A 26,774-nucleotide genomic window follows, 5' to 3' on the forward strand; every position below is an offset into this window, starting at 1 on the left:
TCAGCGACGCACGCGCCGCCCCGTGGCCCGCTTGTGCCCGGCGTGCGTGCGGCGACCCACCCAGCGCCCGCCCGTCTCCTTTCCCTCTGCTGGCAGGTGGTACGTTGTCTGTCCTCTTAGCCAGTTTACAGCGTTCCTTTATTCACACGGCACGTCGCTACGATTCAAAAAAATTGGAAGGCAAGGTACTGGGAGTAGAGTTCGTGTTATTGTGGCTAACAATTATGTGATAACTCACCATATGTCCTTCACTTCAGCGCGTACGAACCTCGCCTGCTATCAGGTCGTAATTCTCTCACGTGCTGCCGACCACCCAGGTGGACTGCCTCAAGTTTCGCTTTCGTTGCTACTTTCCTGTTTACTGCCCTCTACCTACTTTTCACACTTGTTGGTAGGTGAGGGGTGCCGATGTTTGTCGAAATGGCCCTCCAGCTGTAGTCCGGCTACTTTTGTACAGTCACATTTCCGCTTTTGCTTCTCATTAATTCCACGTACATGCTCTTGACTTTTACCATATTCGACGGTCAACTCTGGTTTGAGTATAACTGAGTTCGAATCAAAATTGTTCAAAATGATAAAAGCCATTGGCGACGTGCCGTACATCTGTGGGTAGATCCCAGACAGTGGGAGTAATTTCGTCTGGTATGTGCGCCGTGAGGATCGTCTGTGTCTTCTTCCGCATGTCGTGTGTGGAACACACGAATATAGTTTCTCACTTTCTCCCAAAGTCGGTGAGATTTAATCCCCCCCCCCCCCCCCCGCCCCCGTTTCCGCCTGAGATGGTCAACGTATCAAACTTTATCTTAAAAATATTACCACGAGTTAGAAAATCACTCAAAGGTGACAGAAATCTTGCTGCTGTTTCACGTGGTATGGGTTAAAATTGTGCTACGCAGTTGACTTTACAGATCATGTACATATCTGCAAAGTGTGGCCTTTGGGTGTCGTCAAGTCTTCTCCCGCTATGTTCTTTGACTCCAGCTGGCTCGCTGGCAAGCACTTTCTTAGAGTTTGCAGCTGCAGTACGATTTACGTTAGACCTGTAGTCCACAGCCAGAACTTGGACTGAGGTCTCGCGTGTTTCGCATATCGACACCCTGCATTGAGGCAGGACGAAAAGCAACATAAGATCACGCATCTTATGTTGCTCGGCTTCGCAGCTGATGCAAGTTCGTATTTGCTGGTGACCTGAAATGCCTTCTGCGACTCGCTCTCGCCGCTGATCACGAGACCCAGATCACCTGTGTACGCCCTACACACGATATTCTGTCGATATGTGTGTGTCTGCATGTGTGCAGCCCTCGTAGCTGTTTCTGCAGAGTGTCTATAGTTCAAGTCTTGGCGGTTCGCGCATGCCCGCCCAGTATAGTATAGTTTACAAACTTACGTTTAGGGGGGAGCGCGAACTTCATGAAGTAAAGCCACCACGGTTGCATTAAGCCTTTCGCTGCTACAGAGACGTGCTCCCCGCATTCCGCGCTGTGCGCCATTTTGTCATCACTGCAATGCCCGCCTGTGCTGACACATGGTGTTCCCACTGCTTTGACACACTTATCATTAGATTTCACAAAAACTATTGGGCCCAAAAATCTGATTTTTACACATCTTCTTGACTGATACCTTCCCCCCATAAATGACTTAATTTTGTTTCGAAGTTCAACGCAGTTATTGTGCAGCGTTAAATGGAGTAAACCATTGCACGAAATTTTGAAGAGTTTGCAGAGGTAAAAGTCCATAGCGTATACTTTCCGTATGGTCGATTTTAGTTGCCACAATGTTGAGAATGAAATGTGGACAATATACATAAATTTCATATAAAATTTACTGTATAACAATATCTCATTTAATTTAAGCACCAGATAGGTGCCGTATGTAATATTGAGAAATATTCCGTCTTTTGCGACTGTAATAAAAGTTTTATTTATACCAGAGTCATTTCGCTTTTTTCTAAAAAGTTCTGATTAAAACAAAATTGGCGAAGTACACAAAACTGAATTGTGGGCGTAATGAAACATAGAAACTAAAATATTGTGAGGCGCAATGTGCAAACAATTTGTTATTGTCACAAGGGACAGCAAATACTTGCCAAAACATAGATCAGTCGATGAAAACATTGTATATGATGATGTTGCCAAAGCAGCGAAGCAAAGAATTGCATCAGACAATCAAGTAGCTCGGGAACGTACGAGCCGAAATTCTGCTCTAAATAATACTTTTTATACTCTCGCAAAAGAATATATCTCAATATGAATAGTAAAAAAGTGACTGTGGAAGAGAAGGTATACAAACAAAACAGATAACATGAATGCTGTATGTGTGCCTTTTCATTGTTTTTAATTGCTGTGAAAAGAAATATTGGAGACAAAATTAGAATACCCGAAAACTTATTATGATTATAATGAAGAGACAAAGCACTAGAAATTTCAAAAAATTACATTCAAACGAATAAAATTCATGAAGTAACACACTTAGATATTGTTTTTAAATAAAGAAAATATAAGCATCGAAGAAGGTTTTAACTCAGAACCTTTTGCTTAGCAGATAAACATCTTAACCATTATGCTAACACAGCCTATCTTTGAACAGAACTACTGGAGGACTCTAAAATAACATGCAAAATATCGCCACACACTGTTGGTATGACTATGAATTACTCACGTTTTGTCGAAGTACAATAGGAAATAAACAATTACCGCTGTTCTTTATTGCGAAAAAGCGGTTCGTGAGAACGATACAAACACCTTTCCTTGCTATCGCCTGAATTAGGAGGCTTACTGCTTGTTTGGTTTAATTAATTAATAGAGTATAAAGCAATTGGTAGAAAGAATGCTTTTTCCAAACTTGCTATGAAATAAAGTCTTCTATCAAGGCATTGCTTCTGTTCAATTACTTTATTAATGACTGAACGTTTCTAAAACTGAAGACACTCGTCCGTGCTCTGCACTGCAGTCGAGCTCTGGGAACGTCGTTCTCTGTTCATTGGCTGACTGTGATTTGTGACGTCAGATGTGCAGAACGAACCTAAACTCGGCCGCCGTCGTAAATGACACGCACTGTAGTAGTTGTTTACTTTGTTTTGTACCTGCAATGTCTTCTCATAGTCGCTTTCGTCGGTGACCACGAGACCCATGTCACCTGCGTGTCCCCTACACACGATGTTCTGGCCGTGTGTGTGTGTGTGTGTGTGTGGTGTGTGTGTGTGTGTGTGTGTGTGTGTGCGGCCCTCGTAGCTGTTTCTGCAGAGCGGCTAGCAGGGGCTCAGTGGCAGTGGCGAATGAGGCCGTCCACACAGGACCATGTTGTCACACCGAACCCGTGAACGCAAGTTGCCTGGTTAGCTGACCATTGATCATGATTTTCGAAGGGCAGTTCTTCGAAATTTTACCTGTGATGTCAGCAAAACACTGGGGAAAATCCATTGTTTTCAGAAGGCACTGGTGGCTCACTCTGTAGAAAGTCTTCTCGAAATCGAGCTGCATTACAGCCAGCTGAAGCCTGGGAACACGTGCCATGCATATTCACAGACAGTTTGGATCATTGATGTCTCTTTACACACACTAGTTTGATATGAGCCAGTTACTTCATGCCTTACCATTTTTACTCTGTGGGCAAGAACAAGCGCCATAAATGGAGAAAGAAATACAGCTAAGGAATTACTCACTGCCACACGTAATCAATGGAACTGTGTATTCAAAAAAATTGAGATGTGTGTGGTATAAGGAGGAAAACATAATTTCTAAAAGGGTACACATTCACAATTTCTTGAATTATTGACCTTTGGATCAACTGGGTAGTAAACTGAAATTGTGATGAGGCTTAAGGTGGTGGCGGTACGATGTGCTCGATGGTTTTCGATCTGGAAGCCTGTAACCCTGTAAGAAAAGGTGTAGGAAGGAGACAGAATGGCTACTTGGCTCCTAGCGTGACTAGAACCTACGGCTAATCCAGTACTGGGCTCCTAGCGCAACTAGAACCTATGGCTAATGCAGTACTGGGCTGACAGCGCGACTAGAACCTACGGCTAAGACAGTGCTGGGCTCCTAGCGTGATTAGAACCTACGGCTAGTGCAGTACTGGGGTGTTAGCGCGACTGGAACCTATGGCTAATGCAGCGCTCCCCGCACAGGGCAACCGAGCACCATTTTGCTGGCGAGTCGCAGCCACTACTAGTGCGTTCCCACTGCGGTATATTTTGTCAATAGAGAGGCTCAGTATCGTTAAAATATGAGATTAGTTACATGTTCTGTGTGGAAAGGTCTTTCTGGAATCAAGGAACCAATTTGACACCTCTATGTTCAACCTGAAGTGAGAATCAGTCATGTTATTTATCGGAAGTGACAACAAAATATCAACTGAATTGACCAAATCTCAACCACACCAAGAAGTAAATCAATGATCACGTGGTTGCCAAATGAATGCTGTGACGTTGCCAATTCTGGGTTAGATTAGCGAGACGGAGAATACGTTGGCTCAGCTGATGCTATGATCACTGGTGATTTTGCCTCGTGGAGACGCGAAGACACTGTCTGCTGCAGTACTGACCAGGGGCCGCAATACATGAAGTTTTGCCAGAGTTTCATTTGCATTTCTCTAACATATTTTGATCCAAAGCACTGTTACGAATAATATCCAGACTCACCGACTGCAAATCTAACGTCTTAAATAGAGAGCAGAGGTAATTATTCAGATAGTTGTACTCTTCAGTAGCTATTGTATCTATTTCTTATTGTATCTATGTCTTACATGTGCTGTAGAGAAGAAGCTCATCCACGAGGAGTGATCCGCTTTTTTAGCACCACCTGACACTATTTACATTATGACTCAATAACTTTATTTTTAATATTATTCGCTTAAAGCGCTTTTCCTTACAGATACGTTCATTGGCATCACCAAAAGACAGCATAACACCGATTAGAAAAGATGAACACCCACAAAGATTTTTCATAAGTCGCGAATAACACACTGCTTCCAATCAGAAAAGCAAACAGTACAAGAAAATCTTATCAATGACCAAAGAAAACGCATTCAAAAAGGTGTTAGGAAAAGGAAATAATCGAATCAATACTATGCAAGTTCGAAAGCGTTAGATAATATGGGAGACTACATATCGAATGATGTTCCTTACGTTTAGCTGTCGTGTTCAATCAACCAACAACAACAACAAAAAAAAACAATGACGCATACGCCGTACTAACACAAATGAATTGCAGCTTACCATGTTAACCTTACAAGAAAAACATTCTACAATAAAACAAAGTTTCCATAACACAAACGCCCATAAATCATCATGAGTTGGCGAGATATTGTGCCCTTCCTGCGTAAAAACAGGCTGTGATTAAGTGCAGCCCGCAGTCATAATGAAGATGCGTTGGAGAACTACCACGAAAGTATGTATGGAAAACTAGCAGTGTGTGCAGGCATATAACGAAATCAATTTAACAAGTTATTCAGTGCCCCAACTAAATCTCTACACTTTTTTCTGGATAAAAGAATAAAAATTATCTCTGTACAAGACGAAACAGCAGCAACTACGTTTTCAATTCCTTAAGTTTTTCACTTTTAGACCTACAGTGCACTGAATCAAGACAGGAAAAAAGCTTACGCGGGAGTAGTTTTCTAAGGACTTTTTAACTGCTTGTGGATCTACCTGAGGGTAACTCTGCCACAGAAGAAATAAAAAAATCTTTCCAGCGAGACTTCAGCCTACATCTACCACAGTCACACCTTTGGTGGGTTAACGCTTCACCCCCGAGCTATCAGACAAACGCTCTCATATAGCTCTCTCCTTGACCCTGTCATGGCCAAGTTGGATAATTTGCGATGTAATAAGTTAAAGTGGTTGTAGTTTAAGCTTGAACGAGCTTTCTGGACTCGTAAACATAAATCTTCTAATCTATACTATCCCTTATTTAACAACTATTCAGAATGTTTGATGAAAATGATAGGAAAATATGAAGTGGATCTGTCAGGACGAGTCCCTGGCACTCCAGGAACCAAGTCAGAGTTCACAGTGGTGAAATGAAATCAGTCGGAAATTTGAGGGATGTAGAAGTATGATGACTGCAGGAAGAACTAGAACAAATCGAAAAGGAAAGGATCATAGGAGGGATGCATTCAGCACGTAGATAAGTGGCAACAATCTAAAGTGAAATTAAATGCAAGTATGACTACACAAAGAGTTCGAAACGAATCCTTGTGTTAAACACGCAGGAGAGGGCAGACGTAAGAACACAGTACGTTAAAGACCTCTATGTCTGGGAAGGACTATCAGATGACGTGGCAGGAGAAGAGATGGAAGCAGAATTGGAGAACGTGGGGACTGGCAATTAAACTCATAATTTCACAAAGCTCTGAAGAACTTGCATACAAAGAAGGTGGAATGGTTAGTTAACATTCCTTCAGAACTTACATGATTGTTAGGGAAGTTGAAATTCAAATGGCTCAAATGGTTCAAATGGCTCTGAGCACTATGCGACTTAATTTCTGAGGTCATCAGTCGCCTAGAACTTGGAACTAATTAAACCTAACTAACTTAAGGACGTCACACACATCCATCTCCGAGGCAGGATTCGAACCGGCGACCGTAGCGGTCACTCGGTTCCAGACTGTAGCGCCTAGAACCGCATGGCCACTCCGTCTGGCTTATTCAAATGACAATTCAAATTTGTCTGTAGAATCCATGAAACAGGAGTCATAACAACACACTGCCAGAAACACACCACCCAGACACTACAGAGGCGAGCAAGGGTCGATATTGCGACAGCTTTCTCACAGAGAGCTAAACAGGTCATGAGTACAAATTACTAACAAGAATAATTATAACATGCAGAAGAATGGAAGACAAAACTGAGGATATGTTCGAGGACGCTAAATTTGGAGTAAAGGATCCACAGAGACCGATCAGACCTTCGATCTGATAGTGGAAGGAATGTATAAGAAAAATCGAGATCTTTATTGGATTTGTATATCTCTAAATGATGTTTGACAACGTGTAACAGTGGACATGAGCGAAACTTTAAAAAAATAGGTATAAGACATAGGGAACAGCAGATAAAACATAATACATACAGTAATCAGGAAGGATTGGTGCTCTCATTAAAGATGGTAAAAGACAGGGATGCAAGTAGTCTCCACAAATTTTCAGACTGCACACGAAGGAATCGCTGGTGGTACTGAAGAAACGTCTAGGATTTTATTAAAACTAAGGGTAAAAAGCATTTCATTGATAAGTTTTCCTGGCGATATTTCTGTGTTCACTGAAAGTGAGAAAGAATCACTGGAGTTGGTGAATGTAATAAACAGTCGAATGAGCACTGAAATAGGATTAATGAACAGAAGAAAGAGGAAAGTATTGGGAAGTGGCAGAAACAACATTGATGGCAGAATTAAGGACCACGAAGTAGACGAATTGCAGGGATTCTGCTACCTGCGAAGCCAATTTACACTGAGGGACAAAACGAGCTCATAAAAAGTTATCTAGCACACGAAAACAGGACATTCCTCACAAAACAAGGCTACCGGTACAAAAGATAGGCCTTAATTGGGGAAGAAACACCTGAATGCACGTTTGTAACTCAGTACTGTATGAAAATGAATGGTGGATTACGGGAAAAAAAAGAAGGAACAACCTAAATGCGGAGCTATAGGAGGATGTCGAAATTAGGTGAACTCATAGCAGAGGAACCCTGAAACGTCCCTCCAGAATAGCTGAGGATAGCGATATGTGGAAAACCGTGACATGTACAAGGGTCAGCGTAACAGATTGCATGTGAAGTCATCAGAGGTCAACTGCAATGGTACTAGAGGTAGCTGTAGAGGGTAAAAACTTTAGCGCAAGACAGAGATAGGAATGCATAACACAAGTGATTGTGGATTCTGGGCGGTCACAGCACTCTAAACTCTTTGGTCAGACAGACAGAAACATCGTCAACCGCAGGCAGAGTGTCTGCTTTGCATATATGCTGTTTCTGGGACTGGCTGTTGCACCATACTGCGGTGGGGCGACCAAAGAGGTCCACACCCTGAGAAGCTGAAGCTCTGCCGACATTTGCTTCTCTTCGGTGCTTGACGAGCATATTTGTTGTTATTAGCGGAAATTTTATGGCAAATTATTGGGTTTTTAGTCCTCTCTCATTCCTGCCAACTGCCCCAGATGGTCTCACAAACATGTGTTTATCTGACCGCTGCTAGACCATTCCAATATGCCAAGAGTACTGGACGTTTATCTCTTTTGGCATAGAGAGATACACATTCAGTGCAGTCACAGTCGCTCCCTGCCAATAGATTTTCTGTGTGTGACGTTGGCGTATGTTCCTGAATTATCGCTGACATTCGTTGCATGAGAATAAATCACTGAACTGTTGACAATAACTCACTATTTTCCCTACCAACCTATTCTTAATTAACCTCTCTCTCATGATACAACCTCCTAAACCTGTGGATACATCCCCGTTACTCATCTGACTGTATTGTTCTGATTTCATTCCCAGTTCACTTTGCTGAGCCTCATTAAATCCATACTGAGCATTTACATTTCGCGTTTTGGTATTTATATCTTACCTACACAATATAGTCATGTGTGTGTGTGTGTGTGTATATGTGTGTGTGTGAATGTGTGTGTGTGTTGAGGGAACTCACCGCAAGTGAGAGACAGTGGCGTGATCAGGCGCAGGAGTCGTGGGCGGTGCAGCAGCAGCAGTAGGAGTCTGGCGGGTTGTGCCGGCAGTGGTGGTGGTGGCAGCTGTGGCGGTGTTGGTGTTGGTGGTGGTGGAGGTGGTGGCGGCAGTGGCGACGGCGGTGGTGGTGGTGGTGGCGGGCCTCAGCCGTGTAGCGGCTGGTGGGCTGCACATACAGAGAGAGAGGCACAGTGTGAGCAGGCATGTCCTCGTGGTGTCCTGGGGACGGCTCACTGCAGCGTACACACACACTCACACACACACGCGGAACACACACCGACAACAGGAGTAGTGGTCCAGTAAATACAAATGAATTACCAGTGTGGTAATCACGTTCATTTGCACCACCTGAGTTCCCCACAGCAGTTGCTCACCATACCACACAACAGATGGCTCAAAATCAAGCATGAGGAAAATGTACATACAGTGCCTGACACTTACACGAAACTTAATTACAGAGCCACTGTACAGGCCAGCTCTGGTACTATCGTTCTCAAAGGTATCCGAATGATCTGAACTGGATTGTGCCTCTTTGTACGTGACCCAAATAACTTAACTGCCTCGCATTTCATGTGCACCCTTTTAGACATTGTCGTTTTACTATACATAATAAACGTCCTAGGACTGGTTGGGTACCAATCCATGATGTGTGGCATCTGAGATCAGTACAGACCAAAGTATGTGCTTCAGGTAGAGGCATTTGTACGTCTGTCTGTCTTTATAGCTGTTATAATGGTAACAGACAGTCAAATGTTAAGGACAAGTGGCCCTTCCAAACTTTGACAAATATCATGATTAACACTTTGAGCTACTTCTAAATTTCCTTATTTAACAACCACTTTTGAAATATGTATGACCTGTAGGACAGCAGCTCCAGAAAAAATTTCAAGACATTTGGCTTACCATGTGCAGTCATTACTGAACAGTCCTCTGTGGGACTTGCTCATCAGTTTGCAGCTGGTTCTGTCCACACTGCTCCCTGTGTGAGAGACCCCCTGCTCTGTGTGGCGGGATTACTGCAAGTCTACACTCTCTGCTCTGTGATTTTTGTATGATTGCTTCAGCGCCTCAGCGTCTCTGGCTATCAAGAAGGTTAAGGAGGAAGGTGGTGGTGTATACTTGGTGTATAAGACAGACCTGGAAGTATTGGAAGGTTCCAGATGTATTATATCATTACCAGACAGAAAATCCGATGAATTGTAAGATGTACCCAGGAGCAGACGTAGGGTCAGTTAGTTATGGTGGTGAACAGACTGAAACCTAAAAGAACTGTTAGGAGCAATCAATGTGTAGATAAATGGGATACTAAAGAGCTGGCGAATGGAATGGGTTTTTCAACTTCTGTGAGACTGTAGATAACACGATAATGAATGTCTCAGCTGGAATTTCAGGTGAACAGCAGCTGATGTGTCTGACAACGCGAAACACGAAAATTGAACAGGCAAATGTTGGAGCAAGGAAGGCAACTCTGAAGAAATCTTAGCAAATGGAAAAAATACATAAAATGATTGATGAAAGGAAGAAGTACTACAATAGTCAGGGAAAGCCAGGAATAAAGTATTACAGGCCGCTAAGAAATGTAACTCTAATTTCGAGGGACGATGAAGTAGAATCACAGCAGTAAGTTTCAGGATAAATAAATAAAAATTGATCGTAGGATGCACACATTCAGCACATAGAAAAGCCTAAAGATCCTTCTGTGTAATTAAATGCAGGGATGACAACACTAACACCCATCCTTCCAGATGTCAGACTCTCAGATCGGTGCCAAAAGCTGTTATTTCGATGGAGTATGAACGAAAACAGGACGTGTAAAGGGTAGTTAAAAGTATCACGCGAGCTGCCGAGCACGGGAAGAGCGTATCAGTGAGTAATGCATCCTACATCTCGCGTGGATGAGAAGGTATAACGTTCAAATACCACTAGTGACAACTGTGTTGGCACGAAGCTGTTACATGGGACAACGTTTTTCTGACATGTACAAAGACTTTTTGGAATTTGTAGCAATGTTCTTTTGACAGTCTGCTTCTTTTGCTTCATTAGTTGAACATTGTGTACTTATCATTGATCTTGTTATGTTGTGTATTATTGATTATTGTTATTGTTGTTATTTCCACATGTGCGATGCAATTGTTTCTTTATTTTTCTGTTCTAGTTGTATATTCTGTGAAACTACTAAAGCACTCTACAGCTTTACTGCTTTCAGTGAAACGAACCGAAAGCAGACTACTCCAAACTGCCATTTTACATGTCATGAGCACGTCCAGTATTAGAATCAGAATATAAGAGAGCTTTGGAAGGCTTAAGATCTAATAAGGTAGAACATATAGATAAAATTCCATCATAACTTCTAAAATCATTGGGAGAAATGGCAACAAAACGACTATTCACGTCGGTGTGTAGAATGTATGTGTCTTAGGACTTCGGAAAAATACCATCAACCCAATACAAAGACTGTTAGAGCTGACAAGTGCGAGAATTACCGCAGAATCAGCTCAGCCGCTCATGCATCCAAGTTACTGACAAGAATAATATACAGAAGAATGGAAATAAAATTGAGGATGTGCTAGATGACAATTAGTTTGGCTTTAGAAAAGGTAGAGGCACTAGAGAGGCAATTTTGACATTCTGGTTGATAATGGAATAAAGACTAAAGAAAAATCAAGACACGTTCATAGGATTTGATTACCTGGACAAAGTGTTCGACAATGTAAAGTGGTGCAAGGTGTTCGAAATTCTGAGAAAAATAGGGCTAAGCTATAGTTAGAGATGTGTGGTATACAATATGTACAAGAGCCAAGAAGGAATAATAGCAGTGAACGACCAAGAACGAAGTGCTTGGATTAAAAAGAGTGTAAGGTGGGGATGTAGTCTTCCACCCTACTGTTCAATCTGTACAAAGAAGAAGGAATGAAATAAAGGAAAGGATCAGGAGTCGAATTAAAATTCAAGATGAAAGGATATCAAGGATATGATATGCTGCTGACATTCCTATCCTGAGTAAAACTGAATTAGCATCAGGATTGATGGTCATGAAGCAGATGAAGTTAAAGAATTCTGCTACCTGGGTAGCAAAGTAACCAAAGACGGATGGACGAAGGAGGACATCAAAAGCAGACTAGCCCTGACCAAGAGAATTCTACTGGTATAAAACATAGGCCTTAATTTGCGGAAGAAATTTCTAAGAATGTACATATGGAGTACAGGACTGTATGGTAGTGAAACATGGACTGTGGGAAAACTGAAATAGAGAATCTAAGCATTTGAGCTGTGGTGCTACTGGCGAATGTTGATAATTATGTGGACTGACAAGGTAAGGAATGAAGTCATTCTGTGTAGAATCGGAGAGGAAAGGAATATATGGAAAACACTGACAACGTGAAGGGGCAGAATGATAGCACATCTGCTAAGAAATCGGCGAATGACTTTCATGGTAGTAGAGGGAGTTACAGAGGGCGAGGACTGCAGAGAAAGACAGAGATTGGGATACATACAGCGAATAATTGAGGACGTAGGTTGCAAGTGCTAATCTGTCATGAAGAGGTTGTTGGCACAAGAGAGGAATTAGTGATGGACCGCATCAAACCAGTTAGAAGACATGACCCAAAAAAAAAAGCGCGTCGTCCCATATATCACTTTCACACATAATACGGTAAAAAAATTAGGGTCGTTGGATTGTGAACACATGATCTTTGATACAGGAATCTTAGGCTCTGTCAACTTCCACATGAAAGCACCATACATTACATACTCACTGTTAGGCTTGTGAAGTGCTCTGTAGTCCTGGTGTTACTTTTAATTAACGTTTATGTACTCTCTGCTGGACAACAGCAGACAGCACGAACTAAACCGCAGTTTTTGTTGATAAGCTATCGACCTGCAACTTTGGTACTGATCTGAGTGTCTGACATCTGCAGGTTTGGGTGTAAGAGTTAGAAAAGAATTCCGCTGCTAAGTGCGGGGGGGGGGGGGGGGAGGAAGAAAGAGAGAGAGAGGGGGGAGGGGGGGGAGAGAAAGGGATGGCTGAGAGAAGTACACTGAGCACCTCCATGAGGTGAGGGGCTATTGGATGACATGACGAAAGGAAAACTGAAAGTCAAGCTGGAAAACATAGCGGACTGGTCATTAGACACAGAGTTTAACAAAGCTCTGGACGATTTGTGCAAAAACAAAGCGAATGGTTAAATAACATTCCCTTGCAGTTTATATGATGCTTGCAGGAGGCTGCAATGAAACAACTATTCAAATTCCAGAATGGCAGAAGTGAAGCTGTGAGTACCGGGCGTGAGTCGAGCTTCGGTAGCTCAGATGGTAGAGCACTTGCCCGCGAAAGGCAAAGCTCCCGAGTTCGAGTTGTAAGTAGGCTGTTCAGGTTTTTTTATTGGTAACGCCACCTCTGTATGAAAATCACTGGCTGTGCTGTGTGCAGTCTGTGGCTAGTTTGCATTGTCGTCTGCCATTGTAGTGTTGGGCAGCAGCAGCTGGATGTGAACAGCGCGTAGCGTTGCGCAGTTGGAGGTGAGCCGCCAGCAGTGGTGGATGTGGGGAGAGAGATGGCGGAGTTTGGAAATTTATAAGACTGGATGTCATGATCTGTTATATATATTATGATTTTGCAACACTATTAAGGTAAATACATTGTTTGTTCTCTACTAAAGTCTTTCATTTCCTAACTATGCCTATCAATAGTTAGTGCCTTCCGTAGTTTGAATCTTTTATTTAGCTGGCAGTAGTGGCACTCGCTGTTTTACAGTAGTTGGAGTAACGAAGATTTTTGGTGAAGTAAGTGATTTGTGAAAGGTATAGGTTAATGTTACTCAGGGCCATTCTTTTGTAGGAATTTTTGAAAGTCAAATTGCGTTATCCGTTGCGCCTAAAGTTATTCTGTCTCCCTTGATAATAATTATTTTGGTTCCCATATTGTCTGTTTCTCTGATTGTCTCTGTGATAGTCATTACCGCGGAGAGGTGATCTTTCCCTGTAATTATTACTACTCTGTCAACGGTTGTCGTACGGGTGGTGTCTATTTTGGTCACGATTTGCGTTGTAAGAATAGACCTGTCGTGTCCAGTTATTGTTTCTGTCGTCACGGAATTGTGACGGATGTGACCTGTAGTGATTGTTTTCCTCTTTTCGCATCCCGCAACTGTCTGTATCAATTTCTAATTCTTGTAAGAGTCCCTGAAAAGCTTCAATGTCGTCTTTGCAACGTCCTGCCAAAATAATAATGTCGTAAATGTTCAGGTAATTTGATTAAGCAAATGCGGATGAGTTCTGAAGGGCTGTATGGGTTTGAAAGATATTGATTCTTATGCAACATGTCTTCAAAATATTTGACAATACTGGAAAATTCAGATTGTTCAAAGTGTTTCATCATCATGATGCTATGTTTTACTCGGTCTTGTGTAGCTTGAGACCAATATGCTGAGAGGAACGCATGATAAAATTCTCCTTCACTGTGGCAATCGTGAATGTACGATCGCATTCGCACAGCTGGTTCATTCTCTAAGTAGCCACACTTAAATTCTAATCTATGCTCTAATGACCAGTTGGGAAGAAAACAATGAGAGAATTGATGGAGCCACGCTTTAGGATGAATGTCGTTGCCAGAATTCTTAAATGTTTTGAATTTACGTGTAGTAATGAAGAGCTTATAGTCAAAATCATGATGTCGGCGAGTCGCATGTCGGTCATTGTTACGTCGTTTCGGCGGTTCCATCTCAAAATTCGGTGTACCTTGCCAATTTCTTTCATAATTTACCAAGTGCCCTGTGTTATTATTTTGTGGCTGTTCCGTGTTTCTAAGTTCCTCTTCCCGTGTTGGAGTGCGAGTGTCCTCTGAAATATGAAATTTTTGTATTACTTGTGCCAACTGATCTTGTACTTCCCGGATTTCTCTTTTGTACTCTGTATTGATTTGATTTTGATTTTGTTTGAATTTTCTAATTTGTTCATACTCTTCTGTGTCAGTGATGGCTATAGGTCTTGTGTCATTCAGATCATCATCTACCTTTGCAGATAAGTTAGTGAACTGATCCGAAAGTTCGGCTACTTTCTCCGATAGTGAACACATTTCCTCAGTGTGTTTTTCTGAACCAAGTTTCAGAGTGTCCATTTGTGTTAAAATCGAATCTACTGTGTCCTTTAAGTTTTCCTGAGTTTTTTCAAGTTGCGTAACCGAATCGGTAGATGCAACTGAGTCAATTTTAGCCCACAAGGTCTCATGATGTTCATGAACAATGGTTTGCAGTTCTTTTATGGCTGCTTCGTGATTCTGTAATGCATTTTCATGCCGCGAAAAAAATACACTCCTGGAAATGGAAAAAAGAACACATTGACACCGGTGTGTCAGACCCACCATACTTGCTCCGGACACTGCGAGAGGGCTGTACAAGCAATGATCACACGCACGGCACAGCGGACACACCAGGAACCGCGGTGTTGGCCGTCGAATGGCGCTAGCTGCGCAGCATTTGTGCACCGCTGCCGTCAGTGTCAGCCAGTTTGCCGTGGCATACGGAGCTCCATCGCAGTCTTTAACACTGGTAGCATGCCGCGACAGCGTGGACGTGAACCGTATGTGCAGTTGACGGACTTTGAGCGAGGGCGTATAGTGGGCATGCGGGAGGCCGGGTGGACGTACCGCCGAATTGCTCAACACGTGGGGCGTGAGGTCTCCACAGTACATCGATGTTGTCGCCAGTGGTCGGCGGAAGGTGCACGTGCCCGTCGACCTGGGACCGGACCGCAGCGACGCACGGATGCACGCTAAGACCGTAGGATCCTACGCAGTGCCGTAGGGGACCGCACCGCCACTTCCCAGCAAATTAGGGACACTGTTGCTCCTGAGGTATCGGCGAGGACCATTCGCAACCGTCTCCATGAAGCTGGGCTACGGTCCCGCACACCGTTAGGCCGTCTTCCGCTCACGCCCCAACATCGTGCAGCCCGCCTCCAGTGGTGTCGCGACAGGCGTGAATGGAGGGACGAATGGAGACGTGTCGTCTTCAGCGATGAGAGTCGCTTCTGCCTTGGTGCCAATGATGGTCGTATGCGTGTTTGGCGCCGTGCAGGTGAGCGCCACAATCAGGACTGCATACGACCGAGGCACACAGGGCCAACACCCGGCATCATGGTGTGGGGAGCGATCTCCTACACTGGCCGTACACCACAGGTAATCGTCGAGGGGACACTGAATAGTGCACGGTACATCCAAACCGTCATAGAACCCATCGTTCTACCATTCCTAGACCGGCAAGGGAACTTGCTGTTCCAACAGGACAATGCACGTCCGCATGTATCCCGTGCCACCCAACGTGCTCTAGAAGGTGTAAGTCAACTACCCTGGCCAGCAAGATCTCCGGATCTGTCCCCCATTGAGCATGTTTGGGACTGGATGAAGCGTCCGTCGTCTCACGCGGTCTGCACGTCCAGCACGAACGCTGGTCCAACTGAGGCGCCAGGTGGAAATGGCATGGCAAGCCGTTCCACAGGACTACATCCAGCATTTCTACGATCGTCTCCATGGGAGAATAGCAGCCTGCATTGCTGCGAAAGGTGGATATACACTGTACTAGTGCCGACATTGTGCATGCTCTGTTGCCTGTGTCTATGTGCCTGTGGTTCTGTCAGTGTGATCATGTGATGTATCTGACCCCAGGAATGTGTCAATAAAGTTTCCCCTTCCTGGGACAATGAATTCACGGTGTTCTTATTTCAATTTCCAGGAGTGTATGAAACGTCCCCTTTGAACAATTTATACATGACTGTGCTTAAACTGACACACAATGTTTTTAGCGGAACGCAATCTGACTTTCAAAAATTCCTACAAAAGAATGGCCCTGAGTAACATTAACCTATACCTTTCACAAATCACTTACTTCACCAAAAATCTTCGTTACTCCAACTACTGTAAAACAGCGAGCGCCACTACTGCCAGCTAAATAAAAGATTCAAACTACGGAAGGCACTAACTATTGATAGGCATAGTTAGGAAATGAAAGACTTTAGTAGAGAACAAACAATGTATTTACCTTAATAGTGTTGCAAAATCATAATATATATAACAGATCATGACATCCAGTCTTATAAATTTCCAAACTCCGCCATCTCTCTCCCCACATCCACCACTGCTGGCGGCTCACCTCCAACTGCGCAACGCTACGCGCTGTTCACATCCAGCTGCTGCTGCCCAACACTACAATGGCAGACGACAATGCAAACTAGCCACAGACTGCACACAGCACAGCCAGTGATTTTCATACAGAGGTGGCGTTACCAATAAAAAAACCTGAACAGCCTACTTACAGAGTCTCGGTCGGGCACACAGTTTTAATCTGCCAGGAAGTTTCATATCAGCGCACACTCCGCTGCAGAGTGAAATTCTCATTCTGGAAACATCCCCCAGGCTGTGGGTAAGCCATGTCTCCGCTATATCCTTTCTTTCAGGAGTGCTAGTTCTGCTAGGTTCGCAGGAGAGCTTCTGTAAAGTTTGGAAGGTAGAAGACGAGGTACTGGCAGAAGTAAAGCTGTGAGGACTGGGCGTGAGTCGTGCTTTGGTAGCTCAGATGGTAGAGCACTTGCCCACGAAAGGCAAAGGTGCCGTGTTCGAGTCTCGGTCGGGCACACAGTTTTAATCTGCCAGGAAGGTTCAACTGTTCAAATTCATCTGTAGAATCTATGGGACTGTAGACATAGCAACAAATTTACAGAAAAATATCATCTACACACTCCACATGCGAGTAAGGACCACTAAATACGAACGATTTCTCACAATGAGCTAAATAGCTTATGAATCCTAATTGCTGACACGATTAATATGTGCAAGAAAGTAAGTTTGGATTTAACAAAGGTAAAAGCACCAGAGAGGTAGATCTAATCTTACACTTCAAAAGGGAAGCAAAGTTTAAAGAAAATCACGTAGCCTTCATTGCATTAGGCCACCTTTAAAAAGATTGACAATGTAAAGTAATGCGACATGTGTGAAATCTCAAAAAATACGAGTGAGATATAGAATGCAATCAGATTATATAAATTACTATATGTACAATAATCAACACGGAGCAGCAAAAACTGAAGCAAGGAATACTGTCATTAAAAAGGTGCAAAACAGGAACCGAATTAGTATCGCCAAGGGTTCAGTTTGAACATCAAGGAATCGTTCGCGTAATTTAATAAACTTCCAGGAATTTAATTAAAATTGAGGATGAAGGTATTTCATTGATAAAATTCACTGGTGTTATTACCATGTTCACTGAAAGTGAGAAAGAAGTACCCAAGTGGTTGAATGCAATAAACAGTTGGATGAGCACCGAATTATGATTTAAACTAAAGAAAGACGGAAATATTGGGGAGTAACAGAAATAACATCAGTGTCAAACTTAACGTCAAAATTAGGGACCACAAAGTAAATTAATTTGAGTGATTCTGCTACCTGGGAAGCCAATTTACACTGAGGGACAGAGCGAGATTGTTATATGAAGTAATGTAACAGAGGAAAACAGATCATTCCAGGCAAAACAACGCTACTGCTGCCAAAGATAGGCCTCAATTTTGTGATGGAATTTCTGAAAATGTACATTTGGAGCACAGTATTGTATGAAAATGAATAATGGATTATGGGAGATACAGGAAGAGAAGTGACTTGGAGCATTCAAATTGGGATGCAATAAAAGGATGTTGAGAATTAGGTGAATTGATAAGAAAGTAACTGTGGAAAGTGGGATATATCTGAAGACATCAGGGAATAACTGCCATGGTACTGGTGGAAGCAGCAGAGAGTAAAAACTGTAGACAAAGACAAAGATTGTACTACATCCAACAAACAACTGGAGACTTTGAATGCAAATGCTGCTCTGTGGTGAAGAGTCCGACCCTGCACCCCCTCTTCCCAGAAATAAATGATGGGATCTCAGCCCTTTAAGTGTGTTGACAGACAGAAATGTGATCTACAGTTGGCAGAGTTTCTGCTTTGCATGTCTGTTGTTACTTTGACTACCTGTTATAGCAAAATAAAGTGGTACAATCATGTTGGTCCAAACCCTGAGGAGCTTAGGCTTAAGAGACCACCTCTGCCAACTACTGCTTTTGTTTTGATTCTTGAACAGAGTAATTCTTGTTACTTGCACAAGTTTAATCCAGGGGTCTAGGATCCTTTCTCCTCTTTTGTTTCTACCAACGACCCTAAATTGTCTCATAAATAAATCTGTCTTTACTCATCCCCTGCTACTGCATTCCAATACACCATGATTTTTAGATGTTTATGTCTCTTTAAATATAGTGTTATGCATCATGTGCTCTCATAATCCCTCTCTGTGACTGGATTTTCTGTGTGTGAAGTCGCCTTACATGCGAGAGTTATTGTTGGATTGGTTTACTGGTTCTGATGGGAATATATCACTGAAATGTTCACAATAGATCACTGTTTTACCTACCAAACCAGTTTTAATTGACCTTTCTCTCATAATACAACTTCGTCATTCTGTGGATGCTGCCCCATTAGTCATCTGACCATATGTTATGATTTCCTTTCCATTTCATTTTGCTGACCCTCACTGAATGTAGACTGATCCTTTACATTTCCTTTCTCTGTTTTTCTACCTTCTGTACAATGTAGTGCTAATAAGTGCATGCATGTGTGTGTATAGTGAGGGAACTCACCGCATGCGAGAGACAGTGGCTTCTCCAGGTGGAGGAGATGTGGGAAGTGCAGCTGCAGCACGTGTCTGGCGGGGTGCGTTGGCAGTGGTGGTGGTGGCGGTGGTGGTGGTGGCGTCAGTGGTGGTGGTGGCAGTGGCGGTAGCGGCGGTGACGGCTGGTGTGCTGCACATACAGAGAGAGCAGAGTGTGAGCTGGCTGGCGTATCCATGTGAGGATGTGGGGGTGGCTCACTACAGCCAGCCCTGCTGAGGGGCCGTGCACACACTGGCAACTGGCAGACGACAGGTGCCGAATGCTGCAATAGCGGTCCAGTTAATACAAATTAATTGCTGTTGAGTTAATGACATTCAGATGTACGCCTGAGCTCCCTACACCAGTTGATGACAACACCATACAACAGGTAGTTCAAAATCAAGTGCAGGATTAAGATACATACAGAATTACTGGACAGGTCAGCTCAGGTACTATCACCCTCCAAATTATCCAAACGGCCTGAATTCCACTCCACCAGATTTGTATGCACCCACTTAGTGTTACTGTCTTGCCGTCCCTCAGCTCTCTTTTCTGGTATGGGCGTTTCACTGTTCAAAATGGTTACTGCAAGAGACCACTTGAGAAAACTGATCTGTAAGGCTGTCAGTCCACAATCAGACTAATATCTCAATAACGTCAATACCAGAATAAGTGTTATTATTAGATGACAGTCTTTAGCACCTGTAAACTCAAGTTTACTGCAGTAAATGACATTTTAGAAACTAACTTTCACCTTGAAATTACGTGACGAAAACGTTTGTTCACACTGACATCCAGGACTCAAATCGAACAACCGTTGTCTCTGTTAACTAAATACCAAAGGTCTTAAATATCGTTTCAGTCACAGGTAAGCTAGCGTGCACGTATCTAAACGCTGAAATCTTGAAGTTTCACTAAGTTTTGGGTTGGATGTCAATTTGAACCCAGCACTTAATACGATTGTTAACTAGGCACAATAACACGTTATATATCCAAATTTTTCGTTGTTAGCGAGATGAAAACCTGAAACGGTGAAGCAAATAATTTTGTTCCTTTACTGGGATTTGAATCAAGTACGTATCATTGTTTTCTAGCCACAAACACACGTTAGACTTCTGCTTAGTTGTCCTGTAGCGACATGTGCACATGTCTGAACTGGAAATAACGCGACGAAAAGTTCCGTGAGGGGCGGGAATGTAAGCCTGCTCGCAGCATCGTTGCTTACTGCAAACAAGGAGACGTTGGTTGTCGAATTCTGTTTCGACAGTTGCTAGGAGTGACATGTTTTAACCTGAAATGATGCCTTGAAAACTTTCGTATGTGGTCAAGTCGAAACCAACACCAACCATCTTTGATGACAAGATATACGCAGAGGATAAAATCACAATTACTTTTCTCTTTTGGTTTGATGTGCACGTATTAGCAGTTGAAATGACTCGATGAAAATCTTTGCAGCCAGCCACGATTACGAAAGATGCTAATTACTATGGGCATACTGCTTGGAAGGATTTCTTACTACAGAACACTTTCGTCACACCAGATGCGTGATGTTACATTCCGAGGACACACATTAACCTTTGATCGTACATTTTTTCTCAGGGCCACAAAATTTCCTTTTATGAAGTTAAAGCCCAGTGGTTGAAATGTCCATCTGACCATCCTGATTTCCGTTCTGCTTTATTTCCTTAAATCCATGAACGCAAATGCTGAGATCTTTCCTTTGAAAGGGAACTGTAGATTTCCTTCCCCACATTTGGGAGCTGTAGATTCTGCTTTGACTCTAATGGTCTTGCAGTCGATGTGACGTTTGACCCTAAGTTAATCCTTTTTTTCTTCCTCAACATTTCCTATTGAATTCAAGTATTGCACGAACGTTAAACGGTCGTATTTCAATACATTTGCCAGTAATCGATTCGGCCGTACTGGTAAACTGTCACATCAAAGGAATACCATTCGAAATGAGAAAACTGTTTTCTGATGTGAATTCTTCGCTGCACTTACCACATACACTCACAAAATGTTTAATGCACCGTTTTTGAATGTTGAAACAATCATCCTTGTAACCTTCAAATGTAAAACATTCAATACATCACTGCAAAAACGATTTGTAACTTTAAATAAGAAATGATGACTGATAAATGTACTTATAGCGGCCTGTATGACAACACATCAAACAAAATCTCTATGACCTTATACATGAACCTACTTGTTTCAGTTAATTATGCCCTTTCAGGCTATGTGCATCAATGTCGAATGCAACACGAGGTAAAAGTATGCACTTCCCTTATGCAGTTGCGTGATATTTTTTTTTCGGCCTCCTGCCACTTAACTACAGGCTTTGGTAAATTTTTCCACACGGAATTTATGCAGGGGGATCCCCTGTGCTGCATTTACTGAAGACATGCCTCGTCTTTTCCAAGATCAATGGTGTGAATGATAACAGAATAACAGAATAATAACGAATGACCTCCTCAAAAAACTATTGTATTGGATAAACAAAGCTGCTTTGTAGCTTAATACCACCTCATGGTAAAAATACATTACTTTTGAAATTGCAGTAAAAGAACGATACTTCCAGCATAAAAATGGGCCCAGTGTCTGAACATAATAATGACTGTCTATGAATGACTGTCTATGAATGACAGCAAAGGACTTGGAAGAGCAGTTGAACGGAATGGACAGTGTCTTGAAAGGAGGGTATAAGATGAACATCAACAAAAGCAAAACGAGGATAATGGAATGTAATCGATTTAAGTCGGGTGACGCTGAGGGAATTAGATTAGGAAATGAGACACTTCAAGTAGTAAAGGAGTTTAGCTATTTGGGGAGCAAAATAACTGATGATGGTCGAAGTAGAGAGGATATAAAATGTGGACTGGCAATGGCAAGGAAAGCGTTTCTGAAGAAGAAAAATTTGTTAACATGGAGAATAGATTTAAATGTCAGGAAGTCGTTTCTGAAAGTATTTGTATGGAGTGTAGCCATGTATGGAAGTGAAACTTGGACGATAAATAGTTTAGACAAGAAGATAATAGAAGCCTTCGAAATGTGGTGCTACAGAAGAATGCTGAAGATTAGATGGGTAGATCACATAACTAATGAGGAGGTATTGAATAGAACTGGGGAGAAGAGGAGCTTGTGGCACAACTTGACTAGAAGAAGGGATCGGTTGGTGGGAGATGTTCTGAGACATCGAGGGATCACCAATTTAGTATTGGAGGGCAGCGTGGAGGGTAAAAATCGTAGAGGGAGACCAAGAGATGTATACACTAAGCAGATTCAGAAGGATGTAGGCTGCAGTAGGTACTGGCAGATGAAGAAGCTTGCACAGGATAGAGTAGCATGGAGAGCTGCATCAAGCGAGTCTCAGGACTGAAGACCACAACAAACAACATGAATGACATCCTTATAAACCAAATACATCTCTTCTTTTAGTAAAAATATAAACATCTAGCACAAAAATTAAGCAGTACAAAATAAATAACTGATCTTGACGCAATGACACACTACTGCAGCAATAAATGCGACAACACTATCCAGAAAAGTTTCTGGAAATTTGATTGATACCTGTCGCCGAGTTTGTTTATTTTGTATGATCGAGTGTTAGTGTAACCATAGACTCGTACAAAGTCACAGCTGCTCAGCTAGGGGCCAACACTTCCTGCAGAAATTTCTGCATCATTCCATAATGTCAATAGTGTAGCTGACTGTTACGTGATTTCATTTCAGCGATTACAAAATCAAGTCGAAAGTACGCATTCCACTACTGGACCAATCGCCATGTAACGTCACAGCGTACGTATTTCAGCTTGAGATGTTGGAGAGTGTTGGTGATGAGCTGGGAGTTCAACTCGGGTATCCCTTTCCGCTGTTTTTTACCCTTTCTGGACTATACAGTTCCGTTCTTTTGTTGTTTCCCGAGCATTACAAATTCTTCAGCGTTTCTATGAAAGGCGCAGGTCTGGTTTTAAATAGTTGGTAGGTGCAAAAATTTTCATCAGGTGACTTCAAGACGTAGCATTTGCACGGCAAATCATAGGTGAAAGGCAATAATAATTTTTTTACACTTCTACGTTCATTGTCAACAATAACGATTCGTGCCGGTTTCGACTCTCAGTCAGGCACGGAAGTTTTTAACACATCATTTGAGGTTTATAAATTCCACTTCTAATTACTGGTGAAAAACTATTTGACAGTGAACGTCTCTTCATGTGTCGTCATCGGCGGTGACAGTATGTACGGGTTTAGAATCCCAGTCAGCACAGAACTTTTCCTCGCGTAACTTCTAGTTCAGGCACGAGCATATCTCGCTAGTGGTGCAACAAACCAACTGGACAGCCACGGCACTCTTCTGGTTGTGAAGGATATCTTAATTTAATTAACAGGATACTTCGATCATCAAAGCATGTGTTAAAGACTGGGTTTTGGGAGGTACATATAATGAAAAGGTCGACAGCGCGTTTCGAATGAGTACAAGGGGAGGAGGATAAACATGAGGTAATGAGACATCCTCCCCAAAAAATGCAAAAGGACTGTATTATTGAAGTAAAAAATTATTCTGCTTATATGCAACACTTTTATACATCTTATTTTAATTCTTATTAAAATCCTAGGCATTTGTGATGTATAAAATTTGAGTGTGAGAGTAGGTATCATTTTTGAGGGGCAATGGGGGGAGAAGAGGGGAATCATACAGTAAAAGACCGTGGTAGACCCAGAAAGGAACAGCATATCTCTGTCTGCGACTGACGCCCATAGTGTGTTCAGTATGTGGCAGTGAACTAGGTGAAGATCAGGAATTACAAGGATGTAATATAAATCATCAAGGGAATTTGTAAAATGTACACAAGGATTACTGTCAGTAAAAAGATTACTGTTAACAAAAACTTTCTCAAACTTAAGACCTTGTGTCATTTCCCATAGTGTGAAAAAGGAGTTTGGAGTAATGTAGGAAAATGTATTTAGGTGTGATGTATTAATTTTTTTTTTCAAGAACGTAACTAATGACTGTAACATGATCGATGTTTCAAACATGAATTTTCATGTTGATGTCTATTGAACAAAAGATAAACACACTGAATGGTTTACAATACAGGCTATAAGTTCATTGCAGTTGGTTGAGGGAATGCAAGTAGCGTCATCTCAAACACAAGGTTACCAGTATGTCAAATACCACACAAAATATTACCTAAGTATTAGAATCTAGCTGAAAAATAAATGACGGTTTATCAGTGTTAATGGCTACTAGACTTGTATGGACATATGTAACTGTAAGATGGTGCAGAAAAAAGGGAATGTTGGTCTCAGAAACTGTTTCATGTTCAGACTATGAGAGATGGAATAGCAACGGTAATAGATGGGGTAGATAATATCATAGGTAGTGCCACAGTGGAATGCAAGTCTGTGGTGTTCACTGGGTGGCTATAGAAATCCATAGAGCAACTTAAACAGACAGAGAGGTGTGGGGTACCGGTTCATCAAAGACTCAGTAAAGCATGGCACAGAAGGGAATGTATCCAAGTACTGTGTGAGCTTCATATAGCGGCTGAATAGAGAGGATAAGGAAATGAGGTGGGAAGTCTCAATTTTATGGAACGAACTGGAACCACCACGAGGACTGGTTTGTGTTCCTGTGAGGTGGTCCCAGGCTGCGAGGGGTGTGAGCAGCCATACACTGGAGCACCGATGCTTACTTCACCAGGTTTTCTGATCATCTTCCATACAAGATCTGACAGTGAACCATTATTCTGTTATATAATGTTCCTTTAGAGAAATTCAAAATCTTCCATGTACTGCCTGGATTTGGAGAGAACAAAGAATTATGTTGGGGAGGTTACTGGCATATGGCTTGCGTGAAGAAAGAAAGTGACAGAGAACGAAGCTGTAGTAGTGAGGTGTGAACAGTGATTACTCTCATGGTCTGCTTTACTACACGAAGAAAATTCCACAGATCAACATCAGCTGTCGAAAACTGTAAACATGTTGCCGCCCTCCTCGAACCATTGTGCAGTACGCTTCCTTGCTCGAGGTGTCGGCCAGAAGTGACGTACTTGGTCGTCGTCTCCACGCAGCGTGACACTATTCAGAGGTGTCTCATTGTCATCAGCCAGAGAGGCACTGAACAACTTTAAACGCTGCTCTATACGAACAGGCTTACAGCGACCCGTAAGGGCTGCCGGCTGCAAACTACACACATCACTGTGTTTGAGGCCGGGTTGGGCAGTACAGCTTTGTGTGCACAGCAGACTGCGTGATGCTGCATTCACACAGTTAATGTATCCTATTCTCCTGACACTTGATGCCAAAACCTAAAGAACCACTTTTTCTGCACGTGTAGTTCGACAGATAAATGTCTAGAAATTGGTTGTTTGATGATTTTTGCTAGAAAACATACCTGTTAATGAAGTGGACTCAGCTTAGGGATTCAGCTAACCTGCTACAAGAGGACAATGATAGCATCGTGAGCTAGCAGGAAATGACGGTCTATGATGGTGTATCTTACAGCAGTGACACATCTAAGGAAATTCAACGGCAAAAATTATAGTCATGGAAATACACACACACACACACACACACACACACACACACACACACACACACACATCGAGAACTGAGGGACACAAATGAGTGGGTTGTCTCGCACTTACCTGCTTTTTGGTGGTGGATCGTACAGCAACCGGCTCACTTCGATCAAGTCTTCCGGCTGCTTCCGCATCGCATCTGCCCACCCCTGAGTGGCCATCACCTCGTGGGTACGTGCCTTAATAAATTCGATGGCGGCTCGCCTGAGGTCACTGCAGGAGTGGCGGACTGCGAGGACGGCTGCGGCCGCCGCCGTCTCGACGGTCAGCTGAGCGGCCACCTGCCGCTCGCACTCCGCCTTCAGCCGCGACACCCCGTACTTATCCGCTGCGGCCAGCAGCTGGGGGGCCGCGCCGGGCAGCTGGGGGGCCCGCAGGGTGTACAGGTAGGAGACCAGCTGCCTCAGCACCGGGCCCCCCACGTCCAGGATGCTCACCGCGCCGCTGCTGGCCTCGAGGGTGTCGTGGGCGAACATGGCGGCGAACACAGGGCTCCTGTCCGCCAGGACGGCCCTGTGCGCCAACAGCCGCGTGTCGCCCGCTGTCAGCGTCACCACAGCGCAGTCCCCGGCGTCCAGCAGGTCCCCCAGGTCCACGGCCGCTGTCTCCGTGATGTCCTTAACCACTTCCATTGCGGACGATTCTGAAACACTGCATCACCGGGCAGCCCTTTCAGCTTACAGGTGAGTACTGATACGTCTGCAACTAACAGGCAGACCAGTCTCGAGTGACAGTTCATAAAAGTGGTCCTTCACCAGCCAGTGGCAGTATCGTCACATCTTTGCTGTGTTAGACTGATGCCATTGGTGAATACCTGCATATCATTAATAATACGTTTTTAAATAGT

At 43.1% G+C, this 26,774-nt stretch overlaps 1 protein-coding gene across 1 annotated transcript; it reads right to left on the minus strand.

The window, feature by feature from the left end:
• On the minus strand, positions 1–26,559 carry LOC124553391 (protein roadkill-like). Its single transcript, XM_047127260.1, has 3 exons — positions 25,994–26,559; positions 19,450–19,496; positions 1–86 (listed from the first exon to the last, which is right to left on the minus strand). The coding sequence occupies exons 1-3, from the start codon at positions 26,557–26,559 to the stop codon at positions 1–3; spliced, it is 699 nt and encodes a 232-aa protein (XP_046983216.1).
• Between the last annotated feature and the right edge of the window lie 215 nt (positions 26,560–26,774).

This window comes from Schistocerca americana, chromosome 11 (genome assembly GCF_021461395.2).
Source record: "Schistocerca americana isolate TAMUIC-IGC-003095 chromosome 11, iqSchAmer2.1, whole genome shotgun sequence".
Lineage (NCBI taxonomy): Eukaryota > Metazoa > Arthropoda > Insecta > Orthoptera > Acrididae > Schistocerca > Schistocerca americana.

Bases quoted from the DNA above. Each gene is read 5' to 3' on its own strand.
- LOC124553391 (XM_047127260.1), bottom strand. From the start codon at position 26,559: ATGGAAGTGGTTAAGGACATCACGGAGACAGCGGCCGTGGACCTGGGG. The intron at 19,497-25,993 runs GTAAGTGCGAGA...CTGTATGTGCAG, and splicing joins GATCCACCACCAAAAAGCAG to CACACCAGCCGTCACCGCCG. The intron at 87-19,449 runs ACGCCACCACCA...ACCTGCCAGCAG, and splicing joins CACTGCCACCACCACCACTG to AGGGAAAGGAGACGGGCGGG.